This window comes from Sphaeramia orbicularis, chromosome 7 (genome assembly GCF_902148855.1).
Source record: "Sphaeramia orbicularis chromosome 7, fSphaOr1.1, whole genome shotgun sequence".
In the NCBI taxonomy this organism is placed as follows: Eukaryota; Metazoa; Chordata; class Actinopteri; order Kurtiformes; family Apogonidae; genus Sphaeramia; species Sphaeramia orbicularis.
In genome coordinates, this window is record NC_043963.1 from 16,476,248 (window position 1) to 16,504,118 (window position 27,871).

Sequence of the window (27,871 nt, forward strand, 5' to 3'; positions counted from 1 at the left end):
GTGAACTAGTAAAATGCAAAGATATACAGTTATAGCTATGAATACACAGTTTAAATGTGAAGACAGTTAATGCTGACATGTATGTTTGACACATGTCTAGGCTGATTTATTTTATATTTTCTTACTGAGTAAAGATTGTTGCATTGTTGTTTACTTTTCCTCAATGATATAACTGTACAGAGGTTATTAAGATTAGTATGATCAGTAGCTACAAGCAGTTTTGCAACTCTTTAGTGTTAATTTTTCTAACATGGTTTCAAGCACCGTTTTATTGGATGCAAAATCTTTTCTCCCATGGCAGCTGTTGACCCACTGGGTCTCTTGCCAAAGCCACACGGACCAACATAGCCAAAGGTATAGAATTACAGATATGAATAGACAGTACAAATGAGAATATGTGTAAATTCTGATATGTACATATGTCACATTTTCATGAGGGAGTTCAGACAAACTATACTGTTTCCCATAAAGTTGGAATAATTTTGTTTTCAGACACATTCCACTTTTTATTCCTGTTTATACACATGCCCTAATATACACATTTGACCATGTGCAATGGTTATATTCTGAGTCCCAGTTACACTTATCTATCAAGAATAAATAAAATTGTCACAGTCACAAGAAGAGGTAAAAATATTTTATTCCTTAATTCACAACAGCAGAGTAATTTTTCACGTCATGAAACACGTCTACAAAGACAGTTTTTACTGAATAACCACAGGGCTCAGGTAAGTAATTATTTACCCTTGAATTTTTAGTCTCCCAGTTGAGTAAATATTGATTCATTTTTGTTTATTTTCCCTCAAGAATATCAGGCACAGAGGTAATTAAAAGTCATATAATTGTGCTGTATTTTATGTTGAATTTTCGAATACTTTTTGGTTGATTTTATAAGAAATATGCATTAAAAGACAAGTTAAAACTATAAGGAAATGAGTAAAGACATTATTTAATAAATTAATAAATACGCGACATTTCATTGGACGTGAGCTCTCCCCTCACGGTCAAATAAAAATCGTTGTTCTGTACCACGTGACCAGACACGGAAGCTGTATCTGCCACTGGACTAACTTTTCATTCAGGCAGCCAATTCAGGGTTGTTATTCCACCTTTGCGGCTTTTTTTTCAATGTTTCTGATGTGTTAGTTGATGTTAATTGACAGTGGCGATGACACAGGCTGAAAAAGAGCAGGAAAACGGGAAGGAAAAAGACAAAGAGCGAGACAAGGAGAGGGAGAAGGAGCAGCAACGCGGGGTGAAGAGACCCATCGCTCCCCCGGCGATTCCAGAACCTCTGCAGGAGGTGAGACGGATTCTTATACTGCTGCTGCATAGCTCAGTATTCATGTTTATTTCGTCTTATATTACATTTCTGGGATTTAATAAGTCCAATGTCCTCTACTTGGACACGCTTAAGAATTATACACCAACCATGCTGCTCCATCCTGTGGTCCCTAATTCTGTGTATGTTTGGATTTACTGATAACCCAAACTTTTTTTTTTTGTTCTAACCTTTTATGCGTCTTGTAATTAGGAAATGGAAAAAGGGTAATATACTATATTTAACTTGGTGAAATTTGTCAAGAGGAGGATAAATGTGTTTTTTTTTTTCTCCCCCAGACCGTCACTCAGATGAACACTATACACTTCATGACCCATCCAGTGTCAGCACCCCCTGACTCCAATTCGCCAACTCACAAACTTTTATTTTGCTAAAACTGACAAATTTGCACTATGTAAAAATAAATAAATAAATGAAACAACAACAAAAAACTGTATTTGCTCTACAATAATATATATATATATATATATATATATATATATATATATATATATATATATATATATATATACATATATATATATACACACAAACATATTTTTACAGACTGTATTCCTGTACATATCCACTCACTGTGTAAATACTTCAATTTGCACTTTCTGTACATATTACAATGTAAAACCCACTGTAAATAATATATACATAAACATATATTTTTAATAGACCAGATTCACACATCCACTCACTGGATAAAAACTTCAATTTACACTCTGTACATATTACATTGTAAATCCACTGTAAATCTCAACCCACTGTTGTCTCTGTCTCTAGTGGACTGTTTGTCTATATTGTCTATATTATGTCTAGGTCCACATGTTGTCTGGGTTCATGTCGGAACTGTATGTTGTGAGCAATGTAAAAACCGAAGCCAAATTCCTTGTATGTGTTCACATACTTGGCTAATAAAGCTGATTCTGATTCTAACAGAATATCTTGGGGAATACATAGTGCATCCGGAAAGTATTCACAGCACTACACTTCTTTCTTTCTTTCTTTATTTTTTATTTTACATGCAATAACTCATAATGACAATGTGAAAAAAGCTGTTTGAAATGTATTAATTGGAGAAAACATATATAACATGTACATGCTGTAAATTGAGTGTATGTGCGTCCTGTTTTTTTCCTCATGCTTCAGACATTTTAACAACTGTATTTGGAGTCCACCTGTAGTCAATTCAGTTGATTGGACATAATTAGGAAAAACACACACTTGTCTGTATAAGGTCCAGTAGTTGACAGTTCACGTCAGAGCACAAACCAAGTCATGATGTCCAAAGAATTGTTTGTAGACCTCCAAGACAGGATTAAATTTGCCAATAGATGCCTGTAAATCATGAATAAGGGGAGGGATTTCTAGACACTTAAGTAAGAATTTAGAAACACTGTCACAAATAAAAGTCGTGTATTAAAAATAGAGCTTGATGATGCAGCCAAAAATATGACCGCAATAAATATTTTTTTGAAGTCCTTATCATGAAAACATCAAATTACCTTTCTAGCTTAGCAAAAGTTAAAGAAATCACCCAAAACCACTAAACTACCGGGTCCCTTTATTTTTGTCTATAATATTACAAATTGGTGAAAACATTCTATTAAAGTTATTAGAGCCGATATTGTGATTTGAGTCAGCATCTTTTGTGGAAAATGTGCATGCTACTCATTTGGAGATACCAAGTCAAACAAATACTTTAAAAATGACAAAAAAATTGACCTGACTTTTGTTTTTGCATGTTTCACACAGTAGGTGCATTTGCTCATTGTCACTACATCCAACATAACAACAGACAACAAGAAGTTGTTTATTTGTTTTGATTTCTGCATTTAGGCCACCTCCAGTCTGGACCTTTTTAAAAAAAAAATAAAAAATACAATCTTATGTAAATATATAACTGGAAAGGCTGATATTGTTATTATTAATGCAATGCCATTTATTATACAGCACTAATTTTGACCAAAGTGACTTTGTTGTTCACTTGGTATGAGTAATGTGAATGTTTCTGGGTCACTGCTACTGACCAAAAGGTAATGCTGTATCTTTCTGCCTCCTGTGACACCTGTGTCATAATATCTTGGGATGCTGGTTTTAAGGTTGGTGACCTGCATGTGGTAAAGTGTTGTGTGAGGTGTGGCTCAAGGACAATGATGCTGATGATTATGACTGTAATCATCTCAAATTAAGCTTTTTCCTTTCTTCGCAGCAAATACAAAGCAACTTTATAATTGTCGTCCACCCGGGTTCCAGGACGCTTTGCATTGGCAGAGCTACAGACACTCTTCCAGTGACAGTCCCACATGTTATCGCTCGCAGACACAAGCAAAGTGGACAACCCAGATATGAAGACCCCTGGCTGTTGCGAGAGGGATTGAATGTACGCCATTCACGACCACTTAACACCTGTTTTTCAGTGTCTTGCATCTGTGTAATTGTTACTTTTTAATTTACTTTCTTTTTTTTATCTCTGTTGACAGAAATCAGAGAGCAATGAACAGAGGCAGAATGGGCTTAAAATGGTCGACCAGGCCATTTGGTCCAAAAAGATGTCGAATGGAGTGCGGAGGACGCCGGTGTCTGCTGAACAGGTGTGTGTATATTTGGCAGTGTCCTAATGAAAGTACTTTTACTCAATACTTGTGTTCTATATGAAAATTTCCATCCATCTCAGAAGTAAATACTTTCTACTCCACTACATTTGTCTGACAGTTTAAGTTACTCCTCAGATTACTGTTTCTAATTGCCTCCTTGTCTGGTGATAATCACATGTCTCCAGATGTGTTGATAGTGTTTGATAAACTGAAGGATTAAATATTCCTTGAGACATAATAAACTCTGAAAACTCCCTTGGATAAGTTTGGAAATACATTGCAAACAATCTAAGAATATGGAATGTAAAACAGGACTCGAGTACCAGCATGATATTTGTATTATAGTACTACATAGAATAGTTCAAACATCTCTAGCAATAAAGTGACAGTAAAGAAATGGACACATAGTACATAGTATAACTAGTATAACAAATCACTGACACAGGCCAATTTACTGCACTGTTAGCTTTATTTTTTATTTTCTAAGCACATTTTAACTCAATTACCTTTACTTAAGTACATTTTTAGTGAGTATTAGAGCATTTTAGAGCATTTTCACAGGGTGGTGTTAGTACTCAAAGTGTCAGAATATGTCTTCCACCATTTACATGAAGGATAAGTGTTCAGTGTAACACCACAAAAAACAAAGATAAATGATAATGTGAATTTCTACCATTGTTTTGTAGAAATGTATTTTGCTACCTCTCAGAGTAAAGCCAATTTTTTGGCCATCTAACTAGTTTTCACATTTTTCTTTTACTCTATCGGATGTTTTGACCTTATTCCAAAAGTAATAAAAGTTTATGATACATCTCCTGTGGATGCTGTTCCTGGGTCCTCATTTTATTGATCTATCTATGAAAGTTGTTTGCTGAATAGCACCTGCAGCCTATGTTTTATATCTACAGGAAGTATGGAATAAGCTTTTTAAATGTTGTCGGTCCTTTTTTAGGCCAGGGCGTATAACTGTCAGATTCGTCCAGCTGTCCTAGACAGCAGCTCCAGGGTGAAGTGGACCAACACATCCCATCATCCTCCTCACCTGGTTGGAGAGGAGGTCAGTGCATGTGTACTCAAATCTATAGTCCTAAAGTGAACGTTTGACTTTTAATTATTTCCCCACATTACCTCCTTTGCGCTGCCCTGTTTCTCACTCCATCCATTCATCTTATAATGCAGGCTCTTCATGTGAATCCATCGGACTGTTACAACATCCACTGGCCTGTCGTCAGAGGTCAGCTCAATGTCCACTCAGGTCCTGGAGGGTCTCTGACCGCTGTCCTGGCTGACCTCGAGACAATCTGGAGTCACATCATTCAAAAGCATCTGGAGATTCCCCTCAAAGACCTAAAGGTACAAGTCAGCTGTGAGCCTATGTATTTCTGTTTTTTTTTTCAGAGGGATGAATATAAAGATAATTTGATTCTAATGAATGAACTAATGTTTGAAATTTAGTGAAAAAACACTGATGAAGGGATGTAAATGGATCACAGTGATATATTTGAATGTCTGCCGTTGTTAAGCTGGTTACGTAGAATTGATTCACTGTGATCAAAATGCAGTAAATAAACTATTCATATGAGTTACATTTTGTTTGCCTTTGTACTTGCATTCCTTAAAATGTTTCCAACAATTTTTTTCAAGTTGACAAGTCCATATTGTCATAACATTTTACTAGAATGAAATGATATAATATTAATACAGGGTGGGGAAGCAAAATTTACAATGAACATTTAGTTGTTTTTTTCTCAGCAGGCACTATGTCAATTGTTTTGAAACCAAACATATATTGATGTCATAATCGTACCTAACACTATTATCCATACCTTTTCAGAAACTTTTGCCCATATGAGTAATCAGGAAAGCAAACGTCAAAGAGTGTGTGATTTGCTGAATGCACTCGTCACACCAAAGGAGATTTCAGAAATAGTTGGAGTGTCCATAAAGACTGTTTATAATGTAAAGAAGAGAATGACTATGAGCAAAACTATTGCGAGAAAGTCTGGAAGATACTATTAAAGAAGAATGGGAGAAGTTGTCACCTGAATATTTGAGGAACACTTGCGCAAGTTTCAGGAAGCGTGTGAAGGCAGTTATTGAGAAAGAAGGAGGACACATAGAATAAAAACATTTTCTATTATGTCAATTTTCTTGTGGCAAACAAATTCTCATGACTTTCAATAAACTAATTGGTCATACACTGTCTTTCAATCCCTGCCTCAAAATATTGTAAATTTTGCTTCCCCACCCTGTATACTGCATGTCACCAAACATAGTGCAAATGAAAGTATTAGCTCTTTTGGTGAGTGACATCCAAGTCATTTCCTTTTCTTTATTCAGCCATCCAGTGTTTGTGTTCATAGCCTTTGTTTCAACTATTGTTAAAGGTAGTGACTGATCTGAAATTATGCAGCAACTATTATCTTTTGCTGTTGTGTTAACTGGGAGACGCCTAGCAGCAGAAGTTAAATACTATATATTTAAAAACATTGACTAACAGCAGCCACCACTGTCTTTTTCTGAATGGTTTTCAGTATTACAGATGCATCTTATTGGTCCCTGACATCTACAACAGGCAGCACATCAAAGAAGTGGTCAACATGCTGCTGCTCAATATGGGATTCTCAGGTATTGTACATACTTGGCTGTATGCAGGATTTCCCCGAGAATCTAAAATTTGGAAAAGAAGATAATAAAATTAGAAGAATATCATAATTGTTTTGAATTTGACAAAATAGTGGGTGCCCATCCCAGTGGTGCTTAAAAATATAAACAACACAAATATATGCAACATTTAAACTAACTCGCAATCAACTGCATTCCAATCATGCATTGAGGGCAGGAGAAAGTGTATCGGTATAACATATAATATAAAACACATAAATACAAGTTAATCGTATTTCACAGTGTTCAGCAATACAATACTCTATATACTGCAGCATCAAAAATTTATAACTCAAAAACAGTAAATTAGTCATTTATGTGTTTTGGTTTAGATACTGGATAGCCTCAGGAAACAAAGTGTTCAGAAGTCTGATGGTTCATGATTTTTTTTTTCACCTGTATTCCCTCCCTGAAGTCAAATATTGTTAGCTTTGTTGTGTTAGTGGGTGTCTGGAATGTCCTGGAATGATGAAAGAAGTCAGCTGATGATTTTCTGTGCTCTGTAGATGACACTTTGTTGTATCACCAAAATCTAGCTCCAGACAGTGGGTCTACCAAGTGCTCAAAATGGTCTTAAAATGTCTTACAAAGTCTTTAAACACATCTTGATTTTTATTTTTATTTTTTTTAAATCGGGCCAATATCAAATTCTACCATGAAGTTGTCCAAAACTGAGACCCATCCACAAAAAGATGAAAGGTTTAAAAACAGGTGCTCATAGGTTAATTCTCCTGTTGATGCCCTTGACCACAGAACTGATGAAGATCTGGAGTTTGTCTTCAATAGCAGCTCACTGCTCCTAATGTGTGTGTTATGTGCTGATGCTTATCCTACGCAGAGACTGAATTTCCCCACAGGGATAATGACGCGAGTTAACTTTTAACTTTTAACTGTTAACCTTCAAAAGCTGTGAACTTAAAACTGCTCGAATCATTGTCTTCAGTAAAAGTACTAATACACACAGTGAAAAGACTCTTCTACAATTAAAAGATGTTTATTCAAAAACTTACTTTTAAATTTAAAAAACTCAATTTACTGCTGCATTTATGTACAGTCGCAGGAAAAAATAATTAGACCATCAAAAGTCGTCAAACAGTGGTTATGCAATCAAGCACTAACTCCTGTGTGTATCATGTGACTAAAACAGACAGAAAAGAAAACATGGAATGCCTAAAAGCACTGTTTTTGTCAGTACAATGCCATAGATATTGATGTAAGAACTGAAGTGATCCTGGCACGTAACAGTTATTATCAAGAAAACATGGAAAATGGATAGATATCAGCTCTGAAATTAAACTCTTGTGAGCTATTTTTATTGTTATCATTATATTTGTCCAAACAAATGTACCTTTAGTTGTACCAGGCATTAAAATGAACAAGAAATTGAAGAAAACAAGGGTGGTCTAATATTTTTTTCCGCGACTCTATAACTATAATTTATAATTTAACTACCTCAAACCATATGAGTGCCTCCCTTTAGGACATATATGTGATGAATCTCCATTTCAAGCATTGAAAAGATGTAAAAATCCAGCTCTACCTGTTCAGACTGAGATCACATTGAAAAAGATCACATCATATCTGATTCAGGACCACATATCAAAGTGGCCTGGATCTGGATTTAGAAGGACAAACTCCATGTGATATGTGAATGGGGGAAAAAAACAGATCTGTCACTTATGGGTGAAAGGATCAGATTTGTGTCACTTTGCCTGCAGTGTGAGCATATCTTTTGTCACCTGTATCATATTATCTTTGTCCTTTTCTTTGTACGTAGCGATCATCGTGCATCAGGAGTCAGTTTGTGCTACATTTGGCAGCGGGTTGAGCAGCGCTTGTGTTGTGGATGTCGGAGACCAGAAAACAAGTCTGTGTTGTGTTGAGGACGGAGTGTCACACCGCAACTCCAGGTTGGCCAAGAATGTTGTGATAAAATAGCCCGTATGAAAACACTTATTCTTAGAACTCTTATGCAAGAATCTCAAAACTGCAAATTGCACATAGGATTCTGGTTAAATGGTGTTCGTTCATTAGTAACTGCAATTTTGACATTCTTTGAGAATCCAGATTTGTTGTAAATGTTGGGAAACATGTATTGAGTTATCGACCTGCATAGAACACCAACTGTTTTGTAACTGCCCCCATTCCCTGTTTCACACCCACCCATAGTTGACTGGATTTGGGTTTCAACAACAAAAGTGTACATTGTCTCAGCTTTTGTACATGTTAGTTTGAAATCACATTTGGTTTTTCAGATGAAAAGATAGAATCATATGCTGTATCAAGGACATGTTTGATCTGATTCTGTTGGACTTGTCAGGTTGTGTTTGGCTTACGGCGGCTCAGATGTGACTCGGACCTTCCTCTGGCTCCTCCAGAGGGCCGGTTTTCCCTACAGAGACTGTCAGCTGTCCAGCAGACTGGACTGTCAGCTCCTGCAGCATCTGAAAGAGACCTTCTGCCACCTCAACCAAGTGAGTGTGGAAGTGGGTGTTTGTGTGCTCAACGCCAAAACCATGAATAAATGCATGTGCACAGTTTGTGGTTTGAAGGGAGGCCTCAGAAAGCTGACTCTTTTTAACAATCATAGACCTACGTAGAAGTATTTTTGTGGTGGAAAAAAAAATTCATGGGAAGGAATGTTTCTAGGATTAAATGAGAGTTTGTTCGAGGTGTTCTTTGGAAAAAGGGATTCATAAAGTAGATAACAAACTGGAAGAAAACTCCAGGGCACTCTAAACATTAAAATGCTTATTATTGTTAATAATGTAAGAAAAAATTATAGATATTTGTTTAAAATACTATTAGCAGCCTGTAAAAAGACTTTTACCAAAACATGGTGCAGATTAGAACCACCTACAACTAACGACTGGATACAAACTGTAAATGGAATATTTGAGATGGAGATTCTGACCCATAGACTGAGGACTGAAGAAGAACAGTGTCATGATAAATGGAAGAAATGAACAATTTTCATTTCAATGTCACACTACTAAAAACAATTGTTAGTCACAAGGTTTATTATGGTCAATGTATCCCAAATGTCCCCTATGTTTGTTTTGTTTTGTAATGTACAGAAAATAAACAAAAATAAAGTGCTAAAAAAAAAATAAAATTAATATAAAAATGCCTTTATTACCATGGCATGGTCATATCTAGACTTTAAAAAACACTTCATCAGGGAGGTTTTTTTGACTTCCTGATGAAAACTTGAAGCCAAAACGCGTATAAGTGTTTAAGGTCTAGATATGACCGTGCCATGGTAATAAAGGCATTTTAATGTTTAAAGAGAGTGTCCCGGAGTTTTCTTCCAGTTTATCTATTTTTGTGGTGACTTCTACATGAAATTTTCTCTCTGTTTAACCTTTCCTAAGTGATGATGTAGACGTTCATAAAAGCTCAGAGTAAATTTGAAGGGTATTATATCAGAAAACTGAACATAAAAACAAGCACCTACAATCACTGTTATATATCAGACTGCATCCCTTTTATTGGTGAATCAGTGTTGTAGAAGATAAGTGTTTCCACATTCACTATGGAGCCCCTGAACGTCCAAATGGGTCATATCTGATGACCATGAACAGATGACAAACTGCATTTTATACCAATTATTTACATGTATTGATAGGATTAGTGGATCAACAGGTATTAAAGATTTTAGATCAGATGATACTTTTTGTTGTTAGGTCTTACAGGTTAGGTCTTAAAGTTCTGTTTGTTGTTAAATAACCAGAGTTCGGAGCAGTATTGAGGTTTTCTGGCGTTACTTTATTGTGTGTTTTGTTGTGCTTGTCACTGTGACTTCATTAGGACATATCAGGGCTACAAGACCATGAATTCCAGACCCGTTTCCCAGAAGGCCCGGCTCTACTCTACCAGATTCGACTAGGGGATGAGAAGTTGCAGGTACTTCATTCGAACAGCAGTATAACAAAATGCTGTTTTAAGTTTCATAGTAAAATACTTGACATATAATGTTTGTATTCATTTTGTTTTTGTCAATTTTTCATTCATGTTTGTGTCTCCTCTTCAGGCACCGATGGGTCTTTTCTACCCAACCACATTTGGCATCGTTGGTCAGAAGATGACATTGCTTCAGTACCGCTCTCAAGGTGACTCTGAGGACCCTCATGATGAACACTACCTGCTGGCCACACAGAGCAAACAGGACCAGGTAGTGCACACTGAGGAGTAACTAGAGATATTTTATTATACGTTATTAAATCTCTCCTTAAACTGATGCCCTTTGGCCGTTTTCCTCTTTTGCTTCCTCTTCCTCTCTTTCCATTAGTCCTCCAAATCGGCTGCGGACCGTAAAGCGCTCTCCAGACCAGGCGGAGCTCTGGACGGTGATATGAGCGGTCAGGTGGGGAGTGGGGATATCTCGGACCTGCCCAGGGGCTGTGGCAGCATCGGGATCGGAGGGGCTCAGGGGGAGATGGAACTCGGACCTGCCCAGGCGGAGTGCCTGATAGGGGCAGGAGATATGGAAGAGCCCCTGTCCGCTCACCTCTCCAGGAAGACTGCTATCATGAGCCAGTTCGAGAGCAAAGCACTAGGTCTGGATAAGGCCATCCTGCATAGCATCGACTGCTGTGGTAAGAAAAGACAAATACAGGGGTCCCACAGTCAGGAAAAATTTGGAGTCATGGAATTTCAAACACTGTATTTTCATGGTAAAGTAATTCAGTAAAAGGTTTGAAAAATATATGATCACACCAGAACATATGATGAAATAGAAGTAATTTCCACACATTAAAAGTAAGGCTCAAGCTAAAATAAGTATTAAGTTACAGCTTTTAGGCTGTAGAATGTCTTCAATAAAATTCAGACCATGTACTTCAAGAAAGGTGGTTTTCACCTCAAACATTTCAGTGAAGTAAATTACAGTATTTTACTTTTGGAGCAGTAAAAGAAATTAATTCTAGGGTGGGTTTTCAGTTTATCCTGAAGCAAAAATCAACTATAAATCCACACATCAAAGCTGAAATTTTCATTCCTGAATTTTGTCTGTAATAAAATTCACAAAACCAGAGAGTAAACCTCTAAAATTTACAGGGTTGACAAGTAATTCTCAAATTGGAGTCTTAGTATTACTTAGTTTGCATTTCTTTCTAAGGTTTGTAGGCTTATTGTTATTTTTCCAAACCCTTTTTGCTGTTTTTTTTTTTGCATGATTTTGAACCTACATTATTATTGTCCTTAGAAAATAGCTCAATTGCTTAAAAGATTTGAAAGTGAATGTAAAAATGATTGAAAAAATTACTGAAACGGTTGCTGTTAATCATTCAATTTCCATTATAAGATGATACGTAAAATAAAGTGAAGAAAGATGATATACAAATGAAGAACGAGTGCATTATGGGAAGACACATGCAATACATCAGGTAACTGTAGATATCAGTCTTTTAAGAATGGTGTATTGCATAGAATAAGCTTACCTTCTCAGCCCCCAAATTTTAGAGGCTGTGAGTGGTCTCCTGATGAACTATTATATTAGGATTAAACTTTTGTCTGTCTGGTAAAACTGGTAAATGTGTATTTATGTGCATATTCCGAGACTGCCTACACATCTGATAAGCATCTGACCAAAACACATTTTTGACAGTGAGCTGGAATCTAACCTTACTCAAACACATCTGTTGCTCATTCAGGAGAGTAGAGACTTTGCAAAGTAAGTAAAAATGAACAAAATCTTGAGTTCCAAAACGCACTTTTTTTTATCTTGACAGCGTCTGATGAGACCAAACGAAAAATGTACAGCTCCATCCTGGTGGTGGGAGGAGGGCTCATGTTTCACGGTGCTCAGGAGTTCCTGCTTCACCGCATCATCAACAAGATGCCGCCGTCTTTCAGAAGGCTCGTAGACAACGTTGAGGTCATCACACGGCCAAAGGTAACAAACAATGCACATAGAAAAGGTTTTCAGTAGGAGTGATACTTCTGCATTTATTTCTGTGCAGTGTTGAAGAAATTCTTGTACAGCTCACAGATCAGGAGACTAGAGGAGAGGCATGTTGATCTTTCAGCTTTTGTAATTCATTGATTGTACGTTGTCCAGGACATGGACCCCCGGCTGATATCGTGGAAGGGTGGAGCAGTGCTGGCGTGTCTGGACACCACTCAGGAGATGTGGATCCATCAGGGAGAGTGGCAGCGCTTTGGTGTCCGAATGCTGCGAGAGAGAGCTGCCTTTGTCTGGTGAAATTCAATCACGCGTTTGGAAGCTTTGAGACTTTTAACGGGTTTACATTTAAAACCCAGATGAGGACATTTTGTAATCTTGTTAATAATCTGTTATTACTGTGCTTTTTCTGTGTTTGTACATTTGGAACTGTTTGTAGATTATTTGGTTTTAGTTAATTGAAATCAGTTATGTGCAGAAATTCAAAGCATCTGATGAGTGTTTTTAAAGACTTAACCAGATCCAATGACAGAAGAGAATTCAGACACGATAACATCATTCTGCTGTAAAAATAAACTCAACCGTGATGTATTTTAACAGCGCAAATTTTTATTCAACCAGGGGATACAAAACAAATATCATTTCCTAGGTGTGACACACCTACGGAGATTTGTGTGACAGAAAAGTGAAAAGAAAGGAGGGAAGAAGGAGGTGGAGGAGGAAGTGATGTGTTGAGCTGCTGCATCGGCCGTCCTGGCCCCTACAGGTAGGAATTCCCAGGAAGGTGTCAATAAACTGCTTGTGGCAGCGGCAGCCAATGGAAGGGGGGCTTCAGCACTGTAAATGTTACAGGACAGGCCCCATGCCTACACTGTGTGTGTAGGCGTTTACCTGAAGGAGAGAGAGAGGGAGGGAAGGAAGGAGTTAGTTTGTACAATAAATGTTCACACTGATGAATTGGATGTTTTTAAAATTACTTCAAACAAATCCCATCCATTGAATAATTTCATGCATCAGCCTACAATCGAAAAATGTTTGAATCTTGTAGAATACAGTAGAAATGTCAATTATCAGTACTTTTCTTCAAAGTGAAATGTTGATAGATTGCATTGTTGTATACTGTAATGGCAGTCAGATTTAAAAAAAAAAAAAAAAAAAAAGTTTTAATGGAAATCAATGAGGCATTTTTAGCCACGAAGGTGTCCAGAGGGAGTAACTGACAAATTACATCATCTGACATTCAAGATTTTAACCACCACCTGTGCCCCATCCGCCCTTTATACAGAAAATGATTTGTTTTTGTAATAAACTGGCAGTTAAATGGTTAAAAACCCTGATTATGACTGAAAGTTTTGAGTTGAGATTCATGAAAAAAAGCCAAAAAATATGGACATATGAGTTAATAGGGGTTTTTTTTGTACATTTTTGCCATGATGGTAGTACATTTGAGGAGGACACAAGGGTTAATAAAATTCAGACTATGTACTTTAAAGCTGCGGGAGACTTTCGTCAGCAATTTTTCATTAGATCTGTAAAACCTCAGTCATAGCCTAAGTATCACAAATCCCTAAGTCTTTCTGTGATTACTCACCTGAATCTCTTCCCTCACACTGAACATTTTTGAAGTGTACTCCACCATAAACAAATCATGTGTTTACAAACAGAGCTGGTAGGTAACTCGGGCATCTTCAGAATTTTGTCGCGATGTGCATTGTGGGAAGCAGAGGTTCACGCAGCTGCCTGGCAGCGGCAGTGCAACCATATGGTATCATATGGCTGCAAAAAACATGACACGGAAATGGCTGGAGCTCCACAATGCACATTGCAACAAAATTATGAAGATGCCTGAGTTACCTACCAGCTCTGTGTGTAAACGCATGGTTTGTTTATGGTGGAGTACACTTCAAAAATGTTCAGTGTGAGGGAAGAGATTCAGGTGAGTAATCACAGAAAGACTTAGGGATTTGTGATACTTAGGATATGACTGGGGTTTTACAGATTTGATGAAAAATTGCTGACTAAAGTCTCTCATAGCTTTAAGAAAGGTGGTTTTTGACGTAAAACATTTCTGTGAATTACATTATTTTTGGTGCAGGTAAAAAATTAATTCTAGGGTGGGTTTTCAACTTAATTTGCTATTATTTACAATTGTAAGGGGGAATAAACTTAATTTGATAAATTCAGATTTTACTGGGCCAGGATCACTTCAGAAAAATGGTACACTACTATGATGGTCCAGTGACGTACAGTCAAGTATTGTGTGGTCTGATTGTGCCATTATAACAGCAGGGTTTTATGCAATAAGTAATATAAAATGTGTCTCTTACCTTCCTCATCCTCCTCCACCCATCGGTGGGGCGTTGGGACCGCCTCCATGCATTATTCTTCCCATCCGTCTTCTGCCACCAGGGGGACCAGGAGGACTACAGATGCAAGGAAGAAGGAAGAAACATTAACTTTTTAATCAAAGTTAAAGATGTGATCTGTAATAAAATCTTCATAATGTTGCATGAATATAGTACTGAACATGCGTCTACTGTTTGACAAATGATTTCTATCACAGAAACCTACCTTCTGCCATCAGAGAACAGTGATGTACTAGCCCTTCCATCCTTGGTCAGATCAGGGTCAATTAACGTCTTGAAACTGTTACAATACAAGGAGGCACAAAGTGTTAACTGCTGATAATTTCTCTCCCAAAGATGTAAGTTTTACTGTAAACTCCAAGAATAATTTAAAGTTGAACTATCAAGAAACAAGTAAAACGTAATGGTACCTCAGTAGAACCAGGTCACTAGTGATGTGGTTAAGGTTCTTTTTCCATCCCATTATAAGTAACAATGTCAACTTTACTGATGCAGACTAATCTCACTAAGCAGCTTCACATTCTGAACAACACCCTCCGTCCTTCAACCCTTGAGTAAAAGCTCCCTCTTGAAATCTACAAAACATTAATTACCTCCGCCAAGGAATGGCAGAGGTTATGTTTTCATTGGGGTTTGTCTGTCTGTTAGCAAGATAACTCAAAAAGTTATGGATGGATTTAGATGAAATTTTCAGGTAATGTTGATACTGGTACAAGGAACAAATGATTACATTTTGGAGGTGTTTCAACTTCTACAAGCTGCTCTAAACAAACTACTAGTGGATTCATAGTTCGCATTGTGTAGTGAGTTTATTTTTGTTTTTTAATATGTTTATTGTAATGAAATGGGCAGAGTTTATTTTTGATATGTGAACTATTACTGCCATGAAAAGGGCAGAGTTTACTTTAATGTAAAATGCTGCTGCAAAATGGACAGTCTATTGCAATTTTGTGTTTTGTGTAGCAATTTAGGGTAGTTGAAGGATCGGGTAAGTGGCAGGAGATTATAATAAATTAAACTTCATCCCACTTCATGTTGTTTGGTTTTAATGCAAATTCGAAATAAAGAAACAAACTTACAAGAGGCCAATAAACTCCACCACTCCCCAGAAGAAATCAGTCAGTGTAGACAGTCCCCATGGTAACTGGGACCTGCTCTCCAGGACCCGACCTGAAAACATGAAGAGAAAGGGAGCGGGAATCAGGTTAAATCAATCTACTATGCCGTTTCCATTTTTAATTATTCATGTGCATATGAAGGATTTTAGTTAATATTTTAAATTTCAATAAGATCATCCATTGACTGTTTTAGTGAATGTGGGAACTGTTTTAGAAGTTAGGGTTTGCCATGCAGGGTTTTAGGAGAAAGAAGTGCCTATATTTGGATAAAAATGGGCGAGCTGCAAGGGATCACATGTGAGGTAATGCTAAATGTTAGCCTACTCAGTAAAACAGCAAACTTCATCAAGCACCGTGCAAGTCATTTAAACTGTGGTCTTAATGTAACCTGTAAACTGCAACTACAATCAAGTTGTCTGTCTGGAAAAATGTGTTTTTAGTAATTAAACAAAAGCTACACAAGGACCTCAAGAACACTTATTATTGACTTAGTATTTTTAGAGAGAAGTTCAATTAAACTCAGAAGCATTGCATTTTAAGATACTCGATTCTCTAGTGGTTTCTGATGCTGTTTTCAGTCCAAAATGGTGGACATTTTTGCTCTGCTGATATATACAGAAGTAACTACTGAATCGTTCTGTTGCTGGGTGTTTCAGTTGCAATGGAGCCATACGGAGTTTCAGATCTTGGCAAATCTAAGTTCATTGGCCAAAGCTTGTGCCCTTGGGGACCATCACAGTTTCTGTGTTAATCTGACAACATAAACTTGTATGTCTCTACTTTACCATAAATAACAAACAAGTAGTTTAGGTTACAATGTTATGAGGTGATGGTGTCCGGGATTCTGCCCACATTACAAAACTGCTTCTCCAAACCATTCTCTCTATCAAATAAAATTAATAAACTGTCATTTTGTTGGGTCCTTATTTCTAAACAGAGGTTTGTCCTCCTGTAAAATATAGACTCATAATACACTACCTACCATGGAATATTTAGTCCCAATACCTGAGATGCCATTTAATAACAAGATAACCAAGATTAAATATCTGGGTTAAAGCAAGAAATACTTAAATTAATAAACCAGTGTGACTATTAACTATTACTATGTAAATAAAAACAGTTAAACTTATGTAGGATTTTTACATGTTCCCTCTTTCCCAGTTAAGAAGCCTGTTTCAGTAATAGGTCTCTATCTGAGCCAAGATGCAGACCTAAATCAGTAATTTCTGGAATGTGTCTTAAGCTGTAACTTGTTACATGTGACGTTTGATGCAAGTGTTCTCAGTGTACAAGTTTACAGAATGTGTAAGTAGAATGTACAAGTTCATGGTAGAGATGGGCGGTGTGGCCAAAAATTAGATATACCTTTCTTTAAATTTAAAGGACAATTTACAATTTTAGTGGATTAATTTCTGGATAAATGAACTAAAGACAAAACATGACAACAATAATAATAATAATAATAATGATAATAATAATAAGAATAAGAATAAAACACCCCTTCTTAACTAAATCTGCAAGACATTTGACTACACAATCACAATTAACACACTGCAAGAACAGGTCACATATTGGAATTTTGCTTAGAAAGAAAACTCTCCTGCAGCGTAAGGTTCGATTTTTTGATCCAAGCATTTCTTACAATTTACAAAAACATTTGAGTTTTACATAGATTGAAAGGGAGATGGGAAATGAAGTCTCTGCTACGTTGTTCAGTTGTGTCAAAAGTGATCACAGCCTTTCTATACTGGGACTGTGGCTGAAAAACATGATGGGTGAGAATCTTGTTTATAACTCAGTGCGTTGTTATTCCTTCTAGACCGGTGGACGATTTGGTTATGATCGTGATACACTTTGTTAGTAGCATTTATTTTGTAATCTCCCTTCTGTATTTATGGCATTTTCTTACAATGACATCCAGTTTCCACTTAATAGCTGACAATAGTTTAAATAAACACAAATTTTTCCTTACCTTAACCATTTTATTGTAATTAACAAATCAATTAATAGCCAACCATAGAAAACTGTTTCGCATTAAATGTAACTCAGTTCTTCTTGCTACGCACTTCCAGCTAAGCTAGCAGGCTAATGGCTAACATTAGCATCACAAGCTGTATATTTATTTGACACTTTACCGCTGAGTCATTAGTGTGCATTTTAACATTAAATATTCTACAGGGAAATACTGTGTCTATTATGAGTAAGTATTTTCGTGTTAAAGATTAAAATGCGTTTTAGTATTAGACAAACCACTTACCACCTGACACGTACATCGTTACGACTGTTCTGGTGTTCGGTGTTTCCGGAAAACTCCACCATTGGACAACCGAGACCGTAACAGGATAAGATGGTTGACTAGGGAAAGATCCGGGTGACGGCGTATTTACCAGTCATGTGGTTTCGTCACTGACCACGCCCATCATCTCTCGTCTATGGGAGAACAGTGTCAGAATCTTCTCCATTCATTCCAATGGAAGAGGTGGACGTGATTTACAGATTTTGGCAGATTCTTTCACCTCGAAGACGTTCAAATAAACTTTGACAAGTCTTTCACAATTAGGATATCTTATGAACATTCTGACAAAAAAAAAAAAAAATCGAATTTCTCAGACACACAAAGCTGGAGAAAATCGACTTTGTTTGAACCCTGTCAACAAACTCTCGCGATATTAGCAACACAATTCGTTTCTCTTGAACGTAAAAATTACGGCGGGGACTACTACAATGCACTATCTTTCCATAGAGGTAGAGGATCTTTGTTTTAACAACATTCACAGCTGTGTTTATGAATGACGCAGCACGTCAGCGTCACTTGGTCTGACGCAACGACGCATTATACATGAAAGCTGATACATTTACACAAATAAACAAGCATCAGGTTAAGAAAAGTACATATACATGATCATTCAATATACATATAGATTGAATCAGTTTGGTTTTGTTGTAATCTGCTTATGGATGCAGTGAAAAAATTATATGCAAGGAAAATAATTTTCTTTTGAAGAGGTAACTGATAGACATGAACAGTGTTCTTTCTGAGACAGTGAAGAAAATATAGCTCCTACATTTAGTGCAATACAGACTTCAGATGTAGTGAAAGCAGATACTATTTCAGCATCACACTAAACAGGATTGTATAGATGTGGTTTTAATCTCACTGCAAGCGACTTTTGCAACATATGCAACAAATCCATAAATATCCCTGATTGGTGCATGTAGATAGTGTTGTGCCGAATTCTACTCCCTGCTGAAAGCTGCTCCCTCTTCCTAAATCAGCCATGAAGAGGACAATGTGCAACAAATTCACCCTGTCACAACTTTTTCTCCTTTCTGACTGTAGGGTATGAAATTAATTGTGAATATTCAATCTCTTAATACCATTATAGCTGTGTAGCAATTAGGTAATGAATAATATTGTAAGATATTGCAGATATGTTTTTATTTTTTATCTGGTTAATATTAAAGAATGTGCAAACTGTAAAGTATATAAAACTTTCTGAAGTTAAATCTTAGATACACAACACAAAATATGTAACGATAAAAGCGGATACTGCTAAAAACTACATCACCTGCGCCTTAGGATGCAGTTTTCAGCAGGGAGTAGAATTCGGCACAACAGATAGGACTGCAGTACTGATTACACTGGGTTACAAAAAAATGTTTTTTGCAAGTTGTCTAGGTTTTTTCAACTGAATTAGGACCATTTTGCACCGCTAAATCCAAAAATGACATCTGTTTTTCTCAATCAGGTCAGGATTTTTTGCTAATTTGATTTTGAAAAATTTGATCTTCTCACAAAATATAATTAATACCAAAATAAGATTGGTAAGCACACTTTATGAAACTTGTGACTTGATTCCTGTTAGGTACAATGGTGTATTCACCGCAGATGTAGCGGAATACGTCAGGCTTATTTTTGCCAGATCTTCTAGTCAAAGCCATTTCATTCACCTGTAATATTAAAAAAAAAACATTAATTATAATTTGGCAAAAGCAAAATCTTCAGAACTCGTTTATTGCAAGAAATATGAAATAATTTTGTATCATATGATGTGAAAATGCCCATAAATGTAAGCAAAAATGTTAAAAAGCCAATATGTAGCATAGTTCAGAAAGTTGATCTGATTGAGCGAAATTAATGTGATTTTTGGATTCAGCACACCAAAATTATCCTAAATCAGCTCAAAAAACTTAAACAATAAATTTGTTGCTGACCAGTGTTATTTTCATTATCAAGTCACTGCTATATCAGTTCAAATTTAGATGTTTATTGTATAGGATTTAATTTGTGCACAGTCAGAAAAGTGGACAAATGTTCATATTTAACTTTTTTTTTTGGTTTATTAAAATAACATGCATTCATTCATTGTCTGAACCTGCTTTATCCTCACTAGGGTCGCGGGGGTCACTGGAGCCTATTCCAGCTACTTATGGGTGGAGGTGGGGTACACCCTGGACATGTCACCAGTTCATCACAGGGCTGATATATAGAGACTAACAATCACTCTCACATTCACACCTATGGGCAATTTAGATTAACCGATTAACCTATCAGTGCATGTCTTTGGATGGTGGGGGGAAGCTGGAGAGAACCCACGCAGACATGGGGAGAACACGCAAACTTCACACACAAAGGTCCCACCCCCATCGACTGGTGTTGGAATTGAGCCCAGGTCACCATCGTGTCGACCCCAATTAAAATAACAATACATAACTTCTAATTTTTTTTTCCAACTTTACTGCTTGTAAAATTAATAAACTGACTTGTACATGTAAAATGTGTAATCTATTATTTTATTTCCAAATACAATTTCTCCAGCATGTTTATGAAACTATCCTTTTACATTTCCTTTTTCACAGTACCACAATTAGACAGAAGAAGCATCAATGAAGTAATGTGGAGTTATTAAAAACACATTCTAAGGGGTAAAATGTGCTGTTGTGAATATTAAACACCCACTACACATCTGAACTGTGAAGGTTAACAGATGTTATCTTTTCACATTTTTGTGCCTGTTCATTTATACATGTACAAGAGAATAATCATGTATAAATAAACAACTGGAGAACATGGTGGCAGTGCATCTTTGAGTCAGAAGCCTCTATCTGCTGCTGCTTCTGATGGTCAAACCAAACATAACTCTTACTCCAGAAAGAGAACATGTAAAACTGAAACTGCATGTTGGTTGTATTCATAACATTGTCAAAAAACAAATATATGGATTAAGGTGCATTTAAATGAACATATACATTAACCTCCTGCTTTTCCAAGTAGTCATATTACTAAAATTCTGTGGATTGCAGTTCGCATACATTTACGCATTTATGAAATTAACTCAAGCATCCTGGAAGAGCTTCATTAAATTTGATTTAAAATACAGATGTTTTATATTTGGTGAGATTTTCCAGGGTTCACTTTAACATCCTCCTTTCTATTAACAGTATATTATTTCATTAACTATTTCCAGAGCTTCCTTATGAGCTGAAATGTTTGTACTTTATTTTTTAACTAGGATATAGACTTACAATACATAAATGAAAACAAACTTCACTCTTAAGTGTTTAGCAGAGTTTTAGAAATAATCTCTGTGCATTCTACCATGTCTTAACATACATGACATAACCAGGAGGTGGTAAAACTGAACTGCTGCTATATGTTAGCATCGGTGTTGAATTAACAACTGGTAGTCAAGGCTGATGTCTTCTTCTCAAAAGGGTCACATGAAATCTGTGACTGATAGAACATCATCAGGCAGCAAATGCAGGGGTGTACGGCACAATCTCTAGAAGTCTGGATTTTTGTCCATAGGAAAAGATAACGTCAGAGCTCAGGCTCATCAGCATTTCCAAAAGTCTCCAATTTTGGGAAGTTAAAACTCCAAAGTAGTGTGGAAAAGCAGCAGCAAACGTTTTACAACAAAAACACATTGGCCATAAAGTGAAATTCTATCTTAAATATAAGCATCTTTTATCCAGGGTTCAGGTCCTCAGGTTTTCTTCTGGCTTCGTCATATCAGTCTCTGTGCCTGGAGTCTCAGGATTTGAGGTCTCTGAGACTGGTTTCTCACCAACAGCTTCTTGATTAGAGTCCAGCTTTTGTGTATTGACCTCTGAATCTGGATTCTCTGATACTGCAGTCAATGTAAACTGAGTCTCAGTAACAGGAATCTCCGTATTTTCTGATACTGGAGTCTCTGATGCTGTGTTTTCTGATGCTACAGTCTCTGTTACTGAACGTCTCAATTTCAGCAACATAGCCTGACTGTTAGCTCCTCCATTAGCATCAGCTATTTTTTGTCTTTTCCTTTTCTTCTTTGCTCTTTGCTCGCTGGTCTTCTCTGCTGATGCATTATTCACAGGTATGTTATACATATTCAATACTTCGAGGACTGTCTGACTGGACACGTCACACAACTGGGCTATCTCTTTGACCGACAGCCCTACAGCATGAGCACCGACTATCTGACCTCTCTCGAAGTCTGTTAACTCACTCATATTGGAGATGAGAGTGAAGGCTGTCTTTTCTGAAGCGGTCTGGTAATCCCTCCTGTAGATCGAGCTAATATTGTAGCTGTGTATTTGAAAAGTGGCTTTTATACGGTGTCCACTGAAGTGCAGAAATCTGTGTCCTATAGAAGTGTTTCTGGTCTCTGCATGAAAAAAAGCCACATAATATGAACAGTCAGGTTTACAGTTTCACCCCAGGGCAAATTAAATGTTACATCAGGTTTGTAAATCTACAAAACTGGTCAAGAGACTAAAAAAATAATAAAATACATTGTTTTTTTCAGGAATTGAAAAAAATTGCTGATGTTTGAGACAACTGGCTTTCCATCTATGTCAAGAACAGCAATCGCATTAAACCAAACAACCTAACAACCCAAAAACAGTTTCTATAAACCAAAGTGGTAGTATTTAGTGTGACCTCTATTTGTACTCAACATGCCTTTAACCCTTTTGTTCATACAATATGAAATTTATTCACTGAATTAATCTTTTTAATGTTTTATACCAGGTTTCATTCAACACATGTCAGATGTTTCTAATTGTACTGCTTCTTATCACAGGCTCAGGGGTCACACTAAATATTCACTTTAACCTTTGCAATCCATTTAGCTTCGTTTATGTGTGTCTTTTAAGACTGTGCTCATATTTGGAGAATAAAAAAAATAAATAGAGCCAAAATACAGTTTTGTTTGTTTATTCCTCTTTTTGTTTTGACCTTAGTTTACTAATTGTTTAGTGGGTGTGGCTGTGATTGCCACAGGTGCAATTCATCTTGGGCGTGGCGAATTTACATATACCTGCTGTGTGAGGTGGGCGAGGTGTGTGTGAGGACAGCCCCAAACAATTTTCAGACCGTGGAACATGAAAGCAAGAGATTGAGTTGGTCGGCTTTTGGAATGTCTTCTTTTGTGTTAAGAAGCCTATTTTGTTTATATGTCGAGAGTATTTAGAATTACAATCGTGAACTGTGATGAACACTTGGACTTTTACACTGGAAAATAAATGGACTGGCATATCCAAACACAAAGAAGCCAAGCCGGACATGTCAACCCTGAAAGCAAAAACACAGCTAAAGATGTCCTAGACTTTTGCACAGTACTGTATGTAGTAAATTTAACACTTCTAGGTGAAAACAGACCTGAAAAGTGGTCTTTATAGTAGTAGTAACAAAAACAACATATCCATTGTTCCATATACAGTGCGACCGAAAGGGTTTAGGCTGAAGTAAAGACAAGAAAACAAAAGCAAACAAAAAAATATTCAATGTTATCATTGCAAGATATACAACATAAGAGAATACATACTTAATTTTAATTAATGTAAATCATGTCCTTATTTCAACTACCAATATTGATCCTAGTCTTTTCAACAAATATTTTCTTTAGTCAACCCTGAGCTCTATATTTTTGAATATTAGTTAATTGGTACATCTCTTTAAAAGTTTTAATTGTTTTAGAGTGTTTGTTTAGATGACACTTTTCTGTTCTAATGTGCAAAATCTCCAAAATATCTTCAATATTTCCTCATTTCTGATGTTTGGGCAAAATTCTGACTTGGTGAGCACATTTAGTCTCTAATTCACAGTATAACCCCTCCTGATCCTCGGTGCTCTGTCAGGTAGATGAACCTTACAGTTAGCTGCAGCATTAACTGTTAATTACATGAAAATTTTAAGGTTTTATTAAGGCTACAAAGATCGATTATTTTAGCTGAACGTCACTGTGCAAAAATAAGTCACAGGCGCAAACTCTGAACAGTATTTGAGGAGTAATGTTTGGTTTTTACCTGACGTTTGTAGCTAGTTTACCTGCACAAAACCTCAGCCTCAGTTTACTCTAACACATGTAACAAGACGTTGTATCACAGGTCAAATTCCTACATATTAATGTGAACTATAAAAGGAACTTGTGCTAAAAGTAATAAATATTCAGTCAGGATGACGTAAAACACGACTCAACTTACAGCTGTTCATCAACATGTCGATCAAACGGCTGCTGCTGTTTCTTCTTCGTTGGTGTTTCATGCTTGCCGTCTTCTTCTTTGGTTTAATTAGCGGTTAAAGGTGCATTACCGCCACCTACTGAACTGAGGATGAGCCATTAGTAAAAACCTATTTTTTTTTTTATTCCTTGGGCATTTAGTCAAAATACACCAAGCACTTTCCGGAAAAAAACAAACAAAAAAAACAACAACAAAAAAAACAACAAAGCACTTTTGCTGAGATTTAGCCCCTGAAGTCCTGAAAGATTAAATATTCTATGTAGTTCACATAAGTAGTAAACTTGTGCCCACATAGGTTCACTTAAAAAAAAAAAAAAAAAAAGAGGAAGCCCTAAAGTTGAACATAATGAGGTGTATCTTATCTTTCTAATGTAGTGCTATAGTTTATCAGATTGGGAGTCACTGGTTCACATGTCACTGTAGCTGCTCATCAGATAACCTAAAGTAAACCACACATTCAGAGCACATGTGAAGAATTAACAATATCAGATATGATAATCACACTAAATAAAAGTGACAAATTTCTATCTGATTTTAATTTCAATACAATCCGTGTCATAAGATACACATCATTTCATACAATTTCTCTCCTTCCTCTATTTTGTATTAAAATATTACTAAGGATCTCATAACCTCTTAATTCTCATCATTATGAGATAAGGCATCAAAAATATTTTTCTTTAAGGAATACAATGTGCTTTTAATCAGTCACTTACATGTTTGATACAGGCTATATATGATACGTCACATATATACAATGATAGAGTAAAAAGGCAATAGCAAGGAAATGGCTGAGTAAATAAAACTGTAAAAGTTACTGAATGGATAAAAGTTTTCCAGAAAATGTACAATATAGAAGGTGTGAATTTCCTTCTGAGACACCAAAGAATGTAAAAACTTTTGGGAAAACTGAAAATTATACTTCAGCATGAATCTTAAGTGTTTTTTTGTTTTGTAGAACATTATCTTATTTCTTGGCATTCAAACACTAATTGAATGGATTTCTGAAAGACCCCCGTGATTTTAAAGGACAAATACAGACTTTGGAGACACAATCCCCCCCCTATTTATTTATCTTTTTAACCTGATCTTATTTGTCATTTAGTCTCTTAAGTGATTTCTTTTCATAAAAAACAAAAAAATAAAGTTTAAAAAGGAAAATAGTCTGTCTTTTAAAACAAAAACATATTAGCTTTGAGAAAATACCTTAAATTCAAAGCATTTTCTCTTACTTTGTGTCATTACTCAGGCCAACTTTATACTCCCAGGTATTAAAATTGTGGCCCCAGGCCTTTTTTTCTGGAATCCAGATCTTTAGGTCTTCTGCTTTTATATGTTAATCTCTGAGTCTGGAGTTTCTGTAAATGGGGTCTCTGGATCTGGAATCTCCAATACTGGTGTGTCATTGGCACCTCCTTGATGAGAGTCCTGCTTTTGCATGTTGACATCTGAATCTGGATAATCTGATATTGGAGTCACTGGAGCTGTAGTCTGTACTGTAGACTCAGTTACTGGAATCTCTGATGTTGGTTTCTCACTGGCAGCTCTTCCATTAACATCTGCTATTTTCTGTCTTTTCCTCTTCTTTGCTCTTTGCTCACTGTTCTTCTCTGCCGATACATTATTTATGGGTATGTTATACATACTCAACACTTCGAAGACCGCCTCGTTCGACACGTCACATAACTTGGCGATCTCTTCGACTGACAGTCCTGCAGCATGGGCACCGACTATTTGACCTTTGTCAAAGTCCGTTAACTCACTCATATTAGAGCTAAGGATGAAGGGTGTCTGTTCTGTCCAGTTGTCTGATAATCCCTCCTGTTGATCTAACAAAGACTGAGTTGACTCTGTATCTTGATTTGTGTATTTGATGATTTATCTTTAATGCGGTGTCCAGTGAAGTGCAGAAGTGCCTCCTTGAAAGGTGCTGCATGCACCCTACGTATCTGCACAGAAAAAGCAACAATATGAAAATAGTTATACAAAGCAGGAATATGTTTATTTAAATGGATTATTGAACACCACTGTATTCTGATGGCAGCCATATATTTGCCAACAATAAGCTTTATTCACTCACCCAACGCGAGTAAAATTTTACATCAGGCTTGTAACTCTACAAAATTAGTCAAAACAATTAACCACTCTTTTTTCAGGATGCGATAATGGAAATAACTGCGACCTGATTCATCTTACTTCCTTGTCATCAAGAGCTGCACATGCAGATTTTAAACCTGACAACTGAATTAAATCTTAGTTGTTATATGACAACTACTATAAAAAAAAAAAAAAAGTTTGTAGAGGAACACACAAAAACTGGAATAAATTTTTTTCCCTATAACAAATGACTCAAACTGGGTAATCAGTAAAATAATTGGTAATACTTTAATAGTTGACAGCTAACTGATTAATCAAAGAATTGTGGCAGCTCCTGTTCCAATCATAATGATCCACAATTTAAAAAAACAAAACAAAAAAAACCTACCATTTCATATTCCAAAATTCTTACACTTACAAAGTTTCGCAGTTTTCTTAAAGATGAAACTCTATAAAAATAAAATCAGATAAAACAGTAACTTCAAAAATCTAGTTTTCACAAGAAATAAATGGACATTCGTGACTGAAAAGTAATAAAACGATTATCACTCAGTTTACCGTCTGAATAATCCGTGCATCTTAATTTCTGTATTTTATTACTGACAATATTGGACAAACAGGCTGACGGTGACACTTTCGATGTTTATATATTTCTTTTTATTTTATAGATTTAACTATTCACAGTGGTATAAAATGATCGATAGGTAGGTATACATATTAGCAGCAGAATCACGTTAGTCTGTTGTATGTGGGATGTCACGTTTTATTAAAAATATAATAATCGATGGTTTTAGTCGGACGTCATCGTGCAGAATAAGTCACCAGGTCATAAACTGTCCAGAACCTGAGGAGTAATGTTTGTTTAGCTAACCTGCACCAAACCTTAGCCTGGTTACTTTAACGAACAAACAGTAACACATGTCAATTTCTACAATGTTACTGTGAACTCTATTGTAAATATACGTTATGGTGATTAAATGTTAAATAAAGAGAAAATAAAACAATGTACTTACAAACGTGTCGGCCAATCAAAATGCAGCTGCTGTTTCTTCTTCGTTGCTTCTTTCAAACTTCTTCTTCTTTGGTTTTATTAACAGTTGGTTACTAGCTTACCGCCGCTTTACCGCCATCTACTGAACTGAAGTATTAGACCAGGGCTGTCAAACTCATTTTAGTTCAGGGACCATATTCAGCCCAGTTTGATCTCAAGCAGGCCATACCAGTAAAATAATGACTTAATAACCTATAAATAATGACAAATACAAGTTTTTCTTTTTTTTTTTTTT

General features: G+C 36.3%; 2 protein-coding genes and 1 long non-coding RNA gene across 3 annotated transcripts; 1 reads left to right on the forward strand and 2 right to left on the reverse strand.

The window, feature by feature from the left end:
* Positions 1-1,047: 1,047 nt before the first annotated feature.
* actr8 (actin related protein 8) lies at positions 1,048-13,090 on the forward strand. The gene is made up of 13 exons (XM_030139575.1): positions 1,048-1,303; positions 3,543-3,713; positions 3,814-3,924; positions 4,880-4,984; positions 5,107-5,280; positions 6,462-6,555; positions 8,369-8,501; positions 8,912-9,065; positions 10,402-10,497; positions 10,625-10,765; positions 10,883-11,189; positions 12,324-12,487; positions 12,653-13,090. Exons 1-13 carry the CDS (start codon positions 1,169-1,171, stop codon positions 12,794-12,796), a joined length of 1,929 nt encoding a protein of 642 aa, XP_029995435.1. The 5' UTR covers positions 1,048-1,168; the 3' UTR covers positions 12,797-13,090.
* Positions 13,091-14,819: 1,729 nt separating this feature from the next.
* Positions 14,820-18,365, reverse strand: selenok (selenoprotein K). Its single transcript, XM_030139576.1, has 4 exons — positions 18,238-18,365; positions 15,942-16,032; positions 15,068-15,142; positions 14,820-14,919 (listed from the first exon to the last, which is right to left on the reverse strand). The coding sequence occupies exons 1-4, from the start codon at positions 18,251-18,253 to the stop codon at positions 14,820-14,822; spliced, it is 282 nt and encodes a 93-aa protein (XP_029995436.1). The 5' UTR covers positions 18,254-18,365.
* A 6,631-nt stretch (positions 18,366-24,996) lies between these two features.
* LOC115421903 (uncharacterized) lies at positions 24,997-27,655 on the reverse strand. The gene is made up of 2 exons (XR_003935758.1): positions 27,599-27,655; positions 24,997-26,437 (listed from the first exon to the last, which is right to left on the reverse strand). It is a non-coding gene; the product is annotated as an uncharacterized LOC115421903 (long non-coding RNA).
* Between the last annotated feature and the right edge of the window lie 216 nt (positions 27,656-27,871).